Source organism: Urocitellus parryii, chromosome 5 (genome assembly GCF_045843805.1).
Source record: "Urocitellus parryii isolate mUroPar1 chromosome 5, mUroPar1.hap1, whole genome shotgun sequence".
Lineage (NCBI taxonomy): Eukaryota > Metazoa > Chordata > Mammalia > Rodentia > Sciuridae > Urocitellus > Urocitellus parryii.
Genome location: NC_135535.1, coordinates 65,478,980 through 65,494,522, shown reverse-complemented (window position 1 = coordinate 65,494,522; position 15,543 = coordinate 65,478,980). Strand labels below are relative to the sequence as shown.

Genomic DNA, 15,543 nt, shown 5'->3' with positions numbered 1-15,543 from the left:
CTAGGATTTGGTTACTCTGTCCAGCTGGGTCTCTAGGCACATGGGATCTGAGTATGTTTGGTTTGGGTGGCAGAAGAGACACCAAACTTCATGACCCTTGACTCCCTCAGTTTTGTCTAACCAAACACTGAACAGGTCTCACCAGCTGTGAGAAACAGGGGAAATGATGTTTTAGCTTTGTAATACCCACTTTGCTGGTCGCAAGTGGCGCACACCTGTAATCCCAGTGGTTCAGGAGGTTGAGACAGAAGAATCATGAGTTCAGAGCCAGCCCCATCAAAGCAACTCAGTGAGACCCTGTCTCAAAACAAAATACAAAATAGGACTGGGGATGTGGCTCAGTGGTTGAATGCTCCTGAGATCAATCTCTGGTATCAAAAAACAACAAAACAAAAAACACCCACCTCTTTGTGGTATGTTACAAGTATGAGCATGAAAAAAGCATTTGATGGGTTGGAGAGAACTTTGGCTATATCTCTAACATTTAAAAAACATCTACCATGGCCTGAAAAAGTAGTGGTGCATGCCTATAATCCCCGCAACTCGGGAGGCTGAGGCAGGAGGATCAAGAGTTCAAAGCCAGCTTCAGCAACTTTGTGAGGCACTCAGCAACTTAGCCAGACCATGTCTCAAAATAAAAATATAAAGGTTTGGGGATATGGCTCAGTGGTTAAGCATCCTGGGTTCAATCCCCAGTAGCATCAAAACAACAAAACAAAAAAGAACTACACAACAGTTCACAAAGAATTGTGTAGCACTGTTGTACTGATTTGCATAGATTTACCTCTGAAACAGGATGAAAAAAGCAAGTTATAAATAGAGGTATTCGATGATGCCTGTTATTTAAAATACTTTATATTATAAAGTATTTTAATACACACATACATACACACACACACACACACACACACACACGCACATTGGAAAAGGACTGGAAGGATACATATGTACCAAATTCATAATTGTGATCATCTTTGGGGAAGAGAGGAGGGAACCAGGTTAAAGAGGAGGTATCAAAGGAAGTTCAACCCTGTCCTGAATATCTCAAAGTTTGTTTTTCAAAGAGCTTGTGTTTGAGTAATACTTCTGTAATTAAGATTGTTAACTGAATTAATGTATTTGGTATTGATTGCCTTTTATCTTTCTTTGCTTTTCAGAATGTAATGAATAAGATGCATACAATTAGTGTACCCTACTCTGTTATGAAGACCTGTCCTCTGTCTTGGGTCCAGAGAGTCCATGCCCACAAAGGTAGATGCAGACAGCATTTTAGCTTTAATTATATGGCTGGTTGAATTAAAATTTCTGGAACTTCAAGGGTTTTTACATTACCCCTATAAAGACAGATTTCTGTGTGTTGGTGACTTAACAAATGTTAGAGCTCAGTTACTATAGAATCTATTTCATTTCAGTGATATTCTTTCTTAAGAATTTAGATGAATTTGTACAAGTTTGAGTCCAGATTAGGCATATTGCATGCTGTGGTGTCTAAAATTTCCTTGGCTAGGATGCTGTGACCTGTTCAGAGGTCACAGTGAGCAACAATTACATATCTGTCAGTTGTCTAAATGTGGTGCTTTCTTCTTCTGAGTAGCTGGCACAATCTGTTTGAAACCTTTGTCATTTTCTTCAAGTAAGACTTTGATCCCCCCAATACATAAAAGTGTTTATATTATAGTGTTTATATTAAATATATACCAAATTTAGCAGATGTGTATGCTAACTTTATTTAAACCCTTTGAATTTATAGCCAAAGTAGCTTTAGTAAAATGTCGAGACTTGCACTGGGCTATGATGGCACATCGGGACCAAAGGGATGTAAGCCTGAGTTCTCTCCGAATGTTAATTGTAACTGATGGAGCTAATCCCTGTGAGTATTTCTGTTGTGTGGGCATAGGAATATCCTTTCCTTTGGTGGGATAGGTTTTTTTTGTTCCTTTTTTAGAGTTTTTTTTTTATCATCTATATTAAGATATAATTAATGTACCATAAAACTCATTCACTTAAAATGTACAATACAATGTTTTTGTTATCTTCATGGAGTTACACAACCATTACTGTGACCTAGATTTAAAACTTTTTTTGATACCTAGGGTTGAACCCAGCGTCACTTAACCACTCAGCCACATCTCTAGCCCTTTTTTATTTTTTATTTTGAGACAGAGTCTTGCTAAGTTTTTAAGTTTTTGTGGCTGGCCTCAAACTTACAATCCTCTTGCCTCAGCCTCCTGAGTTTCTGAGTTGCTGGGATTACAGATGTGAACACCATGCTTAGCTCCTTTTTTTATTTTTTTGAGACAAGGTCTCATTAAGTTGCTTAGGGCCTCACTAAGTTGTCAACGCTGGCTTTGAACTTACAATCCTCTAGCCTCAGCTTCCCAAGTTGCTGGGGTTACACACATATGCCACCACTGCTGGCAGTGGATCTATAAACTTAAACCACTCCTTGTTCATTTGTGTTCTCTTTCTATCATGTGACTGTGGGTATTCCTTAGATATAAGATTTACCAAGTTTATTTTTTTTCCAAGTTTATTTGTTATGACCTAGTATGTGAACTTTATATAAATTCTCATAAGCAGCACACCAAAGGAGTTTGCAAAAACTTGTAGAGATCTTACTATTATCCCCTGTTTTTCCTTGTTAGCACAAAAATCCTATTTCTCTATACTGTAGAATTAGGTAAAGCATTTGGCTCTTTGTCATAAGTGGATTTTTATCAGTAATTACATTGATCCTCCTGATTTAAAATATAGACATGGGATTAACTTTAATAAGAAAAAAGTCAGGGGATATCTCATAGAAGGTAGAACTAAGCCAAGATTGGCAATCCTAATTAATTCAGGAAGGGTTTCTAAATTAGGAACTGGCTGCATGTTGCCTACGGTGCTATCTCTGGTATTGATTACTTTGGTAGGCATAGTCTAATTCCAAGTTCTAACTTTAAATAATGTCAGTAACCTTTGATTGACATGTTCAGACTACCCCACAGGTGCAGAAAAATGTATGTGAGTGAATGGTATACTTTGTGAGTTCTCTTGAGAAACAAATATGTCAGCTTCCCCCTCTTTACTAGTTTCATGCAGTAATGACAATTAATGTTTTCAGCTTTCATTTGATATTTTCCACCTCATTAGGGTCTGTGTCATCCTGTGATGCCTTTCTGAGTCTGTTCCAAAGCCATGGACTGAAACCTGAGGCCATCTGTCCATGTGCTACATCTGCCGAAGCCATGACTGTAGCAATCCGCAGGTACTATTCACAATGTCAGATCCTGTTAATATGTGTTACAACTTGGGTGAAATGTGCAGTTTTTACCAGGTGATAAAAAGGAATATTATCTAATTTTCAGCTTCATAAACCTGTAAGCAAATAGTAACTCGTAAAATAGTTGGAAGCATCTCATTTATTTTTCCCACTGTTGCCCAAAGTATAACCACTAAACTGACAATTTTATTATACTCGTCTCATATATGTGAATTAATTGTTTTTGTGGTGTTTTGTTCTTCTGAATTTTTAGTTAGCATTTTAGACTAGAAATAAGCTATTCTTGATTATGGCATAAGTCTAGAAAAACAAATTTATAATATACCCAAGATCAGTATATGCTTAATAGCTAATTAAAACTTTGCTTTTTTCACCTGACTGAAGGTTGACTATGTTTTGTACATATAAATTTGGCATATTTTTGGTAAAGAAAAATGGAATTTCTTTTCTGGCCGAAGGAAATTTGTGTTCCTACACATTCATAGTTTTCTCTTGATATAATTTAATTTGCCAAATTTGATTTTTTTTTTTTCCCAGGCCCGGAGTTCCAGGAGCTCCTTTGCCAGGAAGAGCCATTCTCTCAATGAATGGGTTGAGCTATGGGGTAATACGGGTCAATACTGAAGATAAAAATTCAGCACTGACAGTCCAGGATGTGGGGCATGTAATGCCTGGCGGTAAGTTGTGGGGATCACCACTTAGATTTTCATAAAGATATGTCATCAGAGATAGTAGGGCCTGATAACATAAGAGATTCAAAACCAGGAATCCTAAATTCAGCACTTAACACAATTCATTTCTCAAGCCTCTTGAACAGTCAATTAGATAGAAATATGGTGACTGTTCCACAGTATTATATTACTTATCAACTATGAAGGCTTCCATTACACTTCTTCACATGAAAAGCTAAGTTCTAAGTGATGCCAGAGTTGCCTGGTTTTCACTGTAATTACCAAGCCTTTGGAACTGTCAGAAAGTTAGTGCATACTGTTTCCATGAGTATTTCAGTTTGGCCTCTCTAGGGATAACACTTAATTCATTTAACCTATTTCTTTGAACTTTGTAGTCATTTTTAAATACGTCACCCTTCTTAAATTTCAGATAGTTTCAGGGTTATTTTTTACCATTTCTTTTGGTATTCCTTTTGTTAAATGGTGCAAGGAATTGAACTCAGGGCCTCATGCACATTAGGAAAGTGTTCTATCACTGAGCTACATCCCTCAGTCCCCTGTTTGATATTCTTTATGCCTCTTAGTAAATGTGAAACTCTCCTGGGCCTATAGGATAAAAGTCGTTATTTTGCAAAGGTTTTCCAGAGTCTCTGTCTCTTGTATTTTTTTGTGCATTAGGGATGATGTGCATTGTGAAGCCAGATGGACCTCCCCAGCTGTGCAAAACAGATGAAATTGGAGAAATCTGTGTTAGCTCCAGAACTGGAGGCATGATGTACTTTGGCCTTGCTGGTGTGACCAAAAATACATTTGAGGTACATGTTGTTAATATCTCATCGGGAAAATGTTTGATGAGGTCACATGTTACTTGGGCAGATCTTCTAGCTAATGGGACATAGGAGAACATAGTAGTTGAGAGTATTGTGTATTCTGGGAGTATTGTGTATTCTGGTCCTAGATGCCTGTGGTCAAATCCTGGCTCTACCACTTTCTGACTGACTTTGCATGAGTCATTTTAGCTTCTTTTGTGTCCCAGTTTCTTTATCTTAAAATGTAAGTGATAATAGTCCCTCCTTCATAGGGCTATTTTGATAACTAAGTAAGTTAATGTTTATAAAGTACTTAGATCAGCTTCTGGCACATAGGAGGTGCTGTTGTGTATCTGTTAGATAAATAAAGGAAAAGAAGCCTCACAAAAATTCATTCTGGTGAATTTGCTATAGTTTGAGCTTTATAAGCTCAAAAGTTTAATGTTTAAAAGTAAAGTGACAGTAGCATAAGCTATGTCAGATCACTGATTAAAATTGAAGAACTGTCCTGTTGTGGAGATCAAAATTGCTCAGGTTTTTCAATCTTAGAGTTAGACTGATATTTATTGAGCAACTTTTATGTATCTGGCACTATTCTAATGCTTGGGGTACGTTAGGAAACAAAACAAAGCTCTTAGTAGAGCTTACATTCTAGTTAAGCTAGCACTTTCTAGCTGAATAGCACATTGCTTTCATGCAGGCTGTTTGGCCTATGAAGCCAAGTCATAATGAGATGTTCACCTGGTCAGCCTAGAAATCACAACAGTGGTAATTTGCTGTATTTCATAATTAGGATTAACCTGCCTTAGAGGAGCTTTAGGGACCAGAGATGTTGAGTTGATGGGCTGTTTTCCCTTCACACTAGATAGGGCTTACATGAGTATTGCCCATTTTTAATCCTTTGGATATTTTCCTATAATATAGACTAGTGATTCTCAAGATGGCAGGACACTTGTGAGAATCAGTATGTGTGCTTATGACACATTTAAGAATCAGTACATGTACTTATGTACCAACAGATAACAGTAGTGAGAGAGTATCACCTATACGAAATATATTTCTGTTATCTGTGCTGTGGTGCCGGGGGGCTGACTGTCATCTTGGCGTCTACACAGCCTAAAATGGTATATTGTCATTCATTAAATGTCCGTTACTATCATTATCAGTACTATGTTTTTGACCTGCCTACAAAGGTTGTGCCCAGTTGGTTCACATTGACAGGAGTGAGTATTAGTGAACTCTTCAAGTATACGTTTTCTGCCAGTTTCTTTGTTTACTTTCATGGGTGACTTATTACCTCTCTGGAGTTTATGTTTATTTTAAATCTCTATTTCTTTTTATTTCATTTTTTAAAATTTTGGTGGTGCTATGAATTGAACCTAAAGCTTCATACATGTTAAACACCACTAAGCTACATCCCTCACCCCTATTTCTCCTGTTTTTAAGTGCTTGGACTACATGTTCCCATTGCCTAAAATTTTCTTCATTGAATTTTCTTTGCTAAAAACAAGATCCTTCATCAGTGATTTAAAGTACTAATAATACTTTATTTATTTTATTGCCTTTATTATTATTTTTTTTTAAAGAGAGAATGAGAGAGGAGAGAGAGAGAGAATTTTTTTTTAATATTTATTTTTTAGTTCTTGGCGGACACAACATCTTTGTTGGTATGTGGTGCTGAGGATCGAACCCGGGCTGCACGCATGCCAGGCGAGCACGCTACTGCTTGAGCCACATCCCCAGCCCGCCTTTATTATTTTATTACCTTTCCTACATGGCAGTTGCCTAACCAGAATTCTCAAGACTTAACATGAAAGTGTTAGGACCAAAGTAACGAAGAAATTTTAAAACCTCCAGTATAAATGTAATAATAGCAAAGTAGAATAAAGTCCTAATCAAAAAAGGAGAAGCTATTTCCTTGGCTTTATAAATTAAAATTTCCATTTTTTTTTTTTAGCTAAAATCTTAGATTTAAATCCTAAGAGTTTTTCAAAGTTACTGATATTTCACTAGACCAGAAGATCTAGTAATGATTAGTCAGAAAGTAAAAATGTATTTTCAAGATAAAATTCTGGGGAGAAAAAATCCATAATATGTTAGAACAAATAATGAATTTTCCATCACTGCCATGTGCTTGCTGTTTGATTTGTGGCAAATGAAACTCTGTACCTCATTTTCTCATCTGTAAAGTGGAAATAATAATCCTATTTTGTGCGTTTAACATACTGTAATAAAGCAGGTAAACTTGTGTGTGAAATATGGTAAGTACTCAACAAATATTAACTCATGTAATTGTTCCCTATACACAAAAAGGTCTTAAAAATTAAAGAGGAGCCAGGTATGGTGGCACATACCTGTGTTCCCAGTAACTTGGAGAATGAGGCAGAAGGATCACAAGTTAAAGTCTAGCCTGAGCAATTTATCAAGACTCTGTCTCAAAATTTAAAAAAGTAATAAAAAGGAGCTCAGGATATGGCTCCCCTGGGTTCAATTCCCAGTACTAGGAGGAAAAATCAGTTAGAAAAAAGAAAATTTATGTGAAAATACTACTTACAAAATAAATTAGAATTGCTAGCAAACAAAGGAAAAGAAATTTAACCATATTACTAATAAAGAAATGCAATTAAACAAGAATGGGAAGCAGCCATGGTGGCTTACGCCTGTAATCCCAGCAACTATATAGTGAGAACTTGTCTCAAAATAAAATAAAAAAAGCTGGGGATGTAACTCAGTGAGATTATTTGCCGACATGCTTAAGGCCTTGGGTTCAATCCACAGTACAACAATAAAATGTATATCCCTTTGTGCCAGAATGGCAAATTTTGGGAAAATGGATAACACATAGTATTAAGTAGGCTATGGGGAAAATAAACATTCCAATATGGCATTGGTGATACTGACTGATACAAATTTCGTAGGACAGTCTATGAGAATTGAGAACTTGTACAAATGCATAAAAACATATACAGTAGTATTCGTTAAAGCATTGTTTATTATATTAAAAAATTAAGATGACCTACCTACCCATAAAAAACTACATTGCATTCTGATAGTTAGGATTTCCTGAAAACTGACTCTAAGTTAGGCACTGTGCTTATCTCTGAAAAATTTGTTCACATTCCTTAATATTTACTCTAAGCCTATATATAGAGGCATTGAGAGTTCTGTTTTCTGACTGAAACTCTTGAGTTTCAGAAAAGACAAGGAACTTGCCCACACTCTACCTTTCTGGTAAGTGGCAAAGATTCCAAGGACTATATTGTCCTATCCCCTTTGAAATAGTATTCTATGGAGCTATTTTACAAAGTAGGCTAGATCGGTTATTGCCAATTTGGAAGATATCCAAGATATATTGTATGAAAAAGCATATGAAGAAAAAATGATGTAAGCCAGGCCTGGAGGCACCATGCCTATAATCCCAGCGACTCAGGAGGCTGAGGCAGGAGGATCAGAAGTTCAAAACCAGCTTCAGCAGCTTAGGCCCTAAGCAACTTAACAAGATCCTGTCTCAAAATAAAAAGGGTTGGGGATGTGGCTCAGAGATAAAGTACCCCTGGGTTCAATTCCTAGTACTCCCCACCAAAATAAAGTTATATATAATATGAGCCCTTTTGAAAAAATGTTAATATACCTTTTAAAAGTTTGGAGAGATAAACAACAAATTGTGTTTATCACTTAAGGAAATGGGATTGGGCTGAAGATGTAGCTCAGATAGAGCACTTACTTGCCTTGCATACACGGGGTCTTCAGTTTGATCCCTAACATTGTGAAAAAGCGGAAGATGGAATTACTGGATTCATTATATAATGTTTGTTTTTCAAGAAGTATGTGTTAACTGTTCTGAATTTTTTAAAGAGACTTTTTAAAACTCAAATACATTTTCTAAGAAAAAGCAGCTCTTCTTTTTTTTAATGGTTATTCAAAACATTACAAAACTCTTGACATATCATATTTCATACATTTGATTCAAGTGGGTTATGAACTCCCATTTTTACCCCAAATACAGATTGCAGAATCACTTCAATTACACATCCACATTTTCATTTTTTTCCTTTTTCCTTTTAGGTGATTCCAGTGAATTCTGCAGGCTCTCCTGTTGGAGATGTACCATTCATCCGGTCAGGATTGCTAGGATTTGTAGGGCCAGTAAGTAATGCTTTCATGTTGATTTGGATACATCTGATTGAAATATTTGGTCATTAACTCACAGTACAGAACAAATTCCGATTATACCAAGGGTGTTATTTTTTTTATTGCCACTTAGCTTCTATTTAGAACAGCTCTTTTAAGAATATCATAAAGTTTGAAGTCAGGCACCCAGTGATTCAGGAGACTGAGGCAGGAGGGTCAGAAATTCAAAGCCAACCTCAGCAACTTAGCAAGATCCTGTCTCAAAATAAAAAGGGGTAGGGATGTAGCTTGGTGGTTAAATATGCCTAGGTTCTATCTTAGGTACAAAAAAAAAAAGTCATAAAATTGACTAATGACTATTGTTTCTATTACCAAAGTTAGTTGACTCTGTCAGACTAAAACATTATCATGAAAATTCACTGCACTTACTCTTGCTTTCTTTCTTTGATTTGATTAACTTGTTGCAATGAGTTAAAGGAGTGCTGGAAAAAGTATGCTTCAGTACCAAGGTGTAGGGGTGGGCCTTGTGGCTTAGTGATAGAGCATTTACTGGCATTCCTGAGACCCTGGATTCAGTTTCCAGCAAAATACACACACCCAGTGAGTAGTAAAGGTAAACCATAATGTATAGCATTAGAAAACATTTTCATACAAATTATCAGTACTACATTGAGTATGATAGTAAATTCTTTGAGTGAAACTATTTGTTACTTAGTAAATGGTATTTATAAGGCACCAGGTTTACAGAGACAATTAGGACAGGAAAAGCTTGTCCTCAAAGGGCTCATGGTGAGCTTCATGTACCCACAGTATGGCAGAGAGCCAGGTCACAAGGGGCATTGCATGATGAAATGGGAAATTAAGATTTTATTTTGTAAGTAATAGATAGTCATTATCCTAGCGAAGCTATATCCTCCATTTATCTCTAAATATCTCCTATACTTTTCTTTCTTCTCTTAATGCTGTAAGTTATAGAAGAGAAGATCTAACTTTATTTTATTTCTTCACTACCATTTTTGGGGGGTGGAGGAGAAGGCATAGGTCTAGGAGAAACATTTTCCTAGAAATAGTACTATATACCTGCTGTCTTGGATTTCTTTACTCAACACCAAGAAATTCTCAAAGACTCAGCTCCTTTTAGCTTATTGCTCCATTAAGAGGTCTAGGATGGAATTTCATCTATCACATCTGCATTCCAAGAAACAAAGAAAACAATGTAGCTTTATCCTCCTAAGGAAGATTCCTTAAAACTGCTGTGCAGTTCTTCCAGTTATATGTTATTGATCTACACCAGTCCCATGGCTCCATCCACCTACAAGAGGGGCTGAAATGCTATCTTCATTTTTGTCAACTGTGCCCAGCTAAAAATTGTCTTAATGTGAAAATGGAGAGACAGAGATTGGGGGTCTGGCACTTTTTCACTATTTATTCACCAATACCAAAACTTTCAGACTGTATTAGAAATGGCTGGTTCTTCTCTGGTACCTAGGATGGTTCACTAGCTTCTTGAGCATAAAGGTTCTGTCTTACTGCTTAGTCCAGTCAGTGTAAGGCAGTACACTGTGCTTTAGTAAGTCAACAAGTGATTTCATGTGGGGAGATAGTTATTAGATCATTGAACATGTGTATGTAGACCAAAACACTTAGGAATTCTGTAATGAATGAGGAAAGTTAATTTACTACAGATGGGTCTGGGCAGAGCATTTGCACAGTGATGTTTTGGGTGCTTTGAAGGTAGTTTCCTGTGGTTTGGTTATCTTACTGGAAGAGAAAATCTCCTACAGTGACTTTTATTTTATTTTATTTTATTACAGAGACTTTTATTAGCCTGTTTCTAATCATCTCAAATGGAGATATCATTACCCTTATAAATATGAAACAATCATTCTCATATTAAAACAGTTTTAATCTCCTCCAAATTCTAGTAGTAAATGCATTTTTTTTCTTCTCTGCATTCAATCCTTGAATAGATAAAGAAGATGAACTACTACATACTGTGGCTGGGAAAATAAACTGTACCTATGTGGAATCCTAGAACAAGTTCCCTTCTTATATACTGCCAGACCCTGTTGGCTATAAGATGCCACTGATTTCCCCCACTGATTTCAGAGATGTCAAAGGGTGAAAAACTTTATTTAAAATCCATGAAATATGAGCTGGGCCCAGTGGTATACACCTGAAATTCCAGATATTTGGGATACTGATGCAGGAAGATATCAAGTTCGAGGTCATCTTGGGCAACTTAGTGAGACCTTATCCTATAATGAAAAGAGTTGGGGATGTAGCTCAGTGGAAGAGTGCTCCTGGATTTAATCCCCAGTGTTGTTTGTGAAAGAAAAAAAAATCCATAAAATATGACATTGTTTTCTTTCCTATGTATCTATATCTTTATATAGCTATATATCCTATAGATATAAATATATATGTGTATATATAGATCTGCGTATATCTATGTCTATCTCCATATCTATTATCTGTGTATATAGATATGCAGATTGATTGACTAAGTGAGTGTGTGTGTAGGATCAGATTGAACCCAGGGCTGCACTACATTTTTAGGCAAGAGTGTCTCATATTTTTTGATGAGATTTATTTCCAAGCAGGAAGTAAAATATGTTTTACTGTTCAAAATATGAGAACCAAAGTAAATTATTGTTAACTTTTCAGGGTAGCTTGGTGTTTGTGGTTGGAAAAATGGACGGATTACTGATGGTTAGTGGTCGAAGACATAATGCTGATGACATTGTTGCTACTGGATTGGCTGTTGAGTCCATAAAGACTGTTTATAGAGGAAGGTAAGTAGTATAGGTTTTAAATATTAATGCTTGTAAAGCAATGCTGTGAGTGGTTTTCTGTAGATTCTCTTTTTAAGTGATGGGGACTTTTCTGTTAAACATAGCAGAAGCTTGCCTTTGAATATATATCTCACAACATCTGTTTTTATGGCTATAATTTAAAGGAATAAGATATAACTGTATGCTATATATTTCAGACTTTAATTATTACTGTCTGTTCAATCCTGTAAGAAAGAATTTTAAAACTTCAAACTTCCTATATTTCTTCAATACAGTAATGCCATTCAAACTAATGGAGATAGATGTTGCTCCATAGTTTATATCTAGCAATTATTTTTCTTGTTTCTAATTAAATTATTATACTATTTAATGTGGAGATTGACATAGCACATAACTGCTGATAATTTCGAATCCTTTGGGCAGAGTTAAGTATCTTTGCTTATTAATGCAAGTCCACATATTTGCTGCATTTGAGTAGTTAATGTCTTATTTAGCAATTTATAATCATAAGCATATATTTGCATAGCAATCTTGGTGTCCCTTTAGTTTTTTTTTTTAAGAAATAAGACAGGTTAATGAAACCAAAAGGAAAAACTGGTTCCTGAAATGTGTTTTTTTGGTAATGGTATATAACTTCCTATGAGATATGAATTCCATAGGGTAGACCTTTTATCTTTGGTCATAGTTACATTCCCAGCACTCAGTACAGTGCCTAACACTTAGTAGATGTTAAATAAATAGGTAAGGATGGAAGAAAGAGAGGCAGGTGAACCACCACATTCAACTCTCCGGTGGCTTCCCATTCTTTCATGCATTCATTCAACAAATATTCATTGGATGCCAACCATGTGCCACTGTTTTAGATGTTTCAGCTGTGGTGGTGAACAAAATAGACTAAGTCCCTGCCTTGGTCTTTGCCCTCACATTCTCACTGTGGGAAATAGTGACCAAGTAAACAGGGAACTAGATAACATGTGAGTGGGTGGTAAGTGTTGTGGAGAAAAAACAATTGGATGGAGGCCTTGCTAGTTTATGAGGTGGTCTGGGAATGCCTCACTAGTAAGGGGACATTTGAGCGGAGACCTCACTCAAAACCAAATCCATCCTCCCTCCTTCAGCCTCCCAGGCCTCCATGATCTGCCCTTGCCTGTGTCTGACTTTCCTCCTGCTCTCTGCTTCACCACTTTGCTCCAGGCACACTGGCCTTCTTGCTGTTCCTCAAACCTGCCAAGTTCGTCCCTACCTCAGAACTTTTTCGCTTTCCGTTCCTTCTGCCTGGAATCCTCTTCCTCCAGATCTTCGTGTGGCTCGCGTCCTCACCTCATTCAGGTCTCTGCTCCAGTGTCCACTCCCCAGGGAGGCGCTTCCCAACCACCTGCATACCACTCCACCCGGGCCCTGCCCCAGCGTGCTTTCTAGTGCACATCGCAACATGGCATTATTATATATTTGTTGGTTTGTTCTGTCTCTAACACATACACTCCATGAAGACAGGATCTGTGTCTTTATTTACCACTATGTCTTTACCATTCATGAAAGTGGTGCTTAATACTTGTTTTTGAATGAATCCGTCCTCATTGTGGTGGTAATGATTGCACATTGTCTTTTCTGAACTGCTTTTTTCTGGGTGGTGTGGGGGGATGTTTCCACTCTGTAATTCCAGTTAAGCAAAGCAAGTAGGACTGGTTGTAAAGGGAGTCTGATGTGTTTGATCTGTCTCTCTTAGAATTGCTGTGTTTTCTGTGTCTGTATTTTATGACGAGCGCATTGTGGTGGTTGCGGAACAAAGACCTGATGCCTCTGAAGAAGACAGCTTCCAGTGGATGAGCCGGGTGCTGCAGGTGAGCACATGGGCTTTGTTCAGTCCGAAGAGGCCGCCACCACTGCTTTAGCACTTGCTGCAATGAAACAGTTTTGCCATCTTAGTTTTTTTCTTGCCAGTCACTGCCCAGATATTCTAGGTAACTGTTATGAGAATCAGATAAATAATGACATGTCTCCTTATGGATAACATACATTTTTTGCTCACATTGCTAAGAACAATTGAACCGACTTGCCTAAGCACATTCTTCCATGCCTACTACCTATGAAAATTTTAACTGTCTATATGTGAATACATCCACACAGTAATCAATTCACTTGTCAGCAGTTATTCATAGTGTTACTACATGCCATAAGTGGCACCTCAATGTGAATATAGATAATATTATTATTATTATTATTATTATTATTATTATTAAGTTAGAGGAGATGCTAATTGAGATAAACCATGAGGGAAGGAGAATGGCTTAGGGCTCAGTATAAGGGAGATGTTTTTAGTGGGGAGCAGGCTAGAAGGGACAGAAAACCCCTACTCTTTGTTTAGATTTGAATCTCCTTACCAGATATGTGTGCTTAGGCAAGTGACTGAACCTCCTAACATGTAAAGTGGGGATAAAATGTCTGTTTCACAGAACTATTGAAAGGAGTTAAGTGAGATAATTGAAGTATGTAATACCTGTATTTAGTAAATAATGATGGTGATTCTTAGCATTATCTCCAATAAGGAGATTTGAAAAGATTTGAAAAGTTATCTTAAGTAACATTTCCTTTTTAAATTTCTATTATTATTATTATTATTATTATTATTATTATTATTATTATTTTGTACCAGGGATTGAACCCAGGAGTGTTTAACCACTGAGCCACATCCCTAGCCCTTTTTATTTTTTATTTTGAGATAGGGCCTGGCTAAGTTAGCTAGGCCTCATTAAGTTGCTGAGGCTGGCTTTGAACTTGCAATTCTCCTGCCTCAGCCTCTCAGGTTGCTGGGATTATAGACATGCACCACCATGCCCAGTATAATTCCTGTTTCCCTACTCTTCTTTTCACTCAGCATTTATCACCATATAAAGTTATATTTATTGTTTTCTACATCTGCTGTAGATCCCATGAAGGCCAACACTTCTCTTTTGTTTACTACTCAGTCTGCAGACCTGATAATTGTGCTAGCACTTGTCATACTAGACTCAGTAAATATTTGTTGGTTAGGTGGATGATCCAAAAAAGTGTAGACTGTCTTTGTAATAACAACTTATATATAATTGGAAGTGTTCTCAGTGTTTGTAACTTCTGTCTGAGGCATTTGGATTTATTAACTGCCAGTTAATAGTAATATTCTAGAAATTATGCAAGCATGAGATAAAGTGATAGGGCTTGGTGACTTTTAAGATTTCTTTCTAAACTCAGGGTCTGTGATTCTGAATTATCAACTGGGGGCCTGGGAATATAGCCCAGTTGGTAGAGGGCTTGTATTGCATGCACAAGGCCCTGGGTTCAAACCCCAGCACCACAAAAACAAAACACATCTATGAATTATTAGCTGGTCTGGTATACACTTGTTTAATATAAAATGAAAGAAAAGATTTTAGAAATAAATATAAAATCTTTTCAATCTAATTTTTTAAAGAAAATCTATTGAATATAAAATAGGAAAGAATATGTAGGACTGGGCTGTGCTCTGGAAGATGGCTAAGGGGCAAACCTGAAGATTATTTTCTTACCGTTCATGTTTTCAAACAAACACAAACCTATTTGTTTTATTCAGAATGAACATTGGAGCATAATGGTAGAATATTATGAATTATAAATTTTTTCTATTATATAAAAGTGAATATAACTGAAATTTCCCAAAATAATTTTAATTATTCCCTGGAAAGCAAATTTTGGAATTACCAGTCCAAATGCTTATAAAAGTCATTTGAGATCTGATTTGTATATGAAGTGAGAGGCCATTATCTTCCCAGGCTTTCTGATTTCTCAGTTTAGACATTTGGGTCCATAGTGAATGGTAAAGGATACCACAGAGGTTAAAGGCCAAAGGTGGCTTAATT

At 36.6% G+C, this 15,543-nt stretch overlaps 1 protein-coding gene across 3 annotated transcripts in view; it reads left to right on the top strand.

Annotated features, from left to right (window-relative positions):
• The window catches only part of Dip2b (disco interacting protein 2 homolog B), a 244,093-nt gene that overhangs the window by 182,219 nt on the left and 46,331 nt on the right, over positions 1 to 15,543 (top strand). For 2 of the 3 annotated variants that reach the window (XM_026407027.2, XM_026407026.2), the window contains exons 15-22: positions 1,158 to 1,251; positions 1,751 to 1,870; positions 3,136 to 3,250; positions 3,803 to 3,942; positions 4,615 to 4,751; positions 8,811 to 8,891; positions 11,544 to 11,671; positions 13,398 to 13,512. In XM_026407027.2, the coding sequence (XP_026262812.2) occupies positions 1,158 to 1,251; positions 1,751 to 1,870; positions 3,136 to 3,250; positions 3,803 to 3,942; positions 4,615 to 4,751; positions 8,811 to 8,891; positions 11,544 to 11,671; positions 13,398 to 13,512 (930 nt within the window). Of the gene's footprint in view, positions 1 to 1,157; positions 1,252 to 1,750; positions 1,871 to 3,135; positions 3,251 to 3,802; positions 3,943 to 4,614; positions 4,752 to 8,810; positions 8,892 to 11,543; positions 11,672 to 12,865; positions 13,001 to 13,397; positions 13,513 to 15,543 lie in introns of all 3 variants that reach the window. The other variant, XM_026407025.2, reaches the window with a different exon arrangement.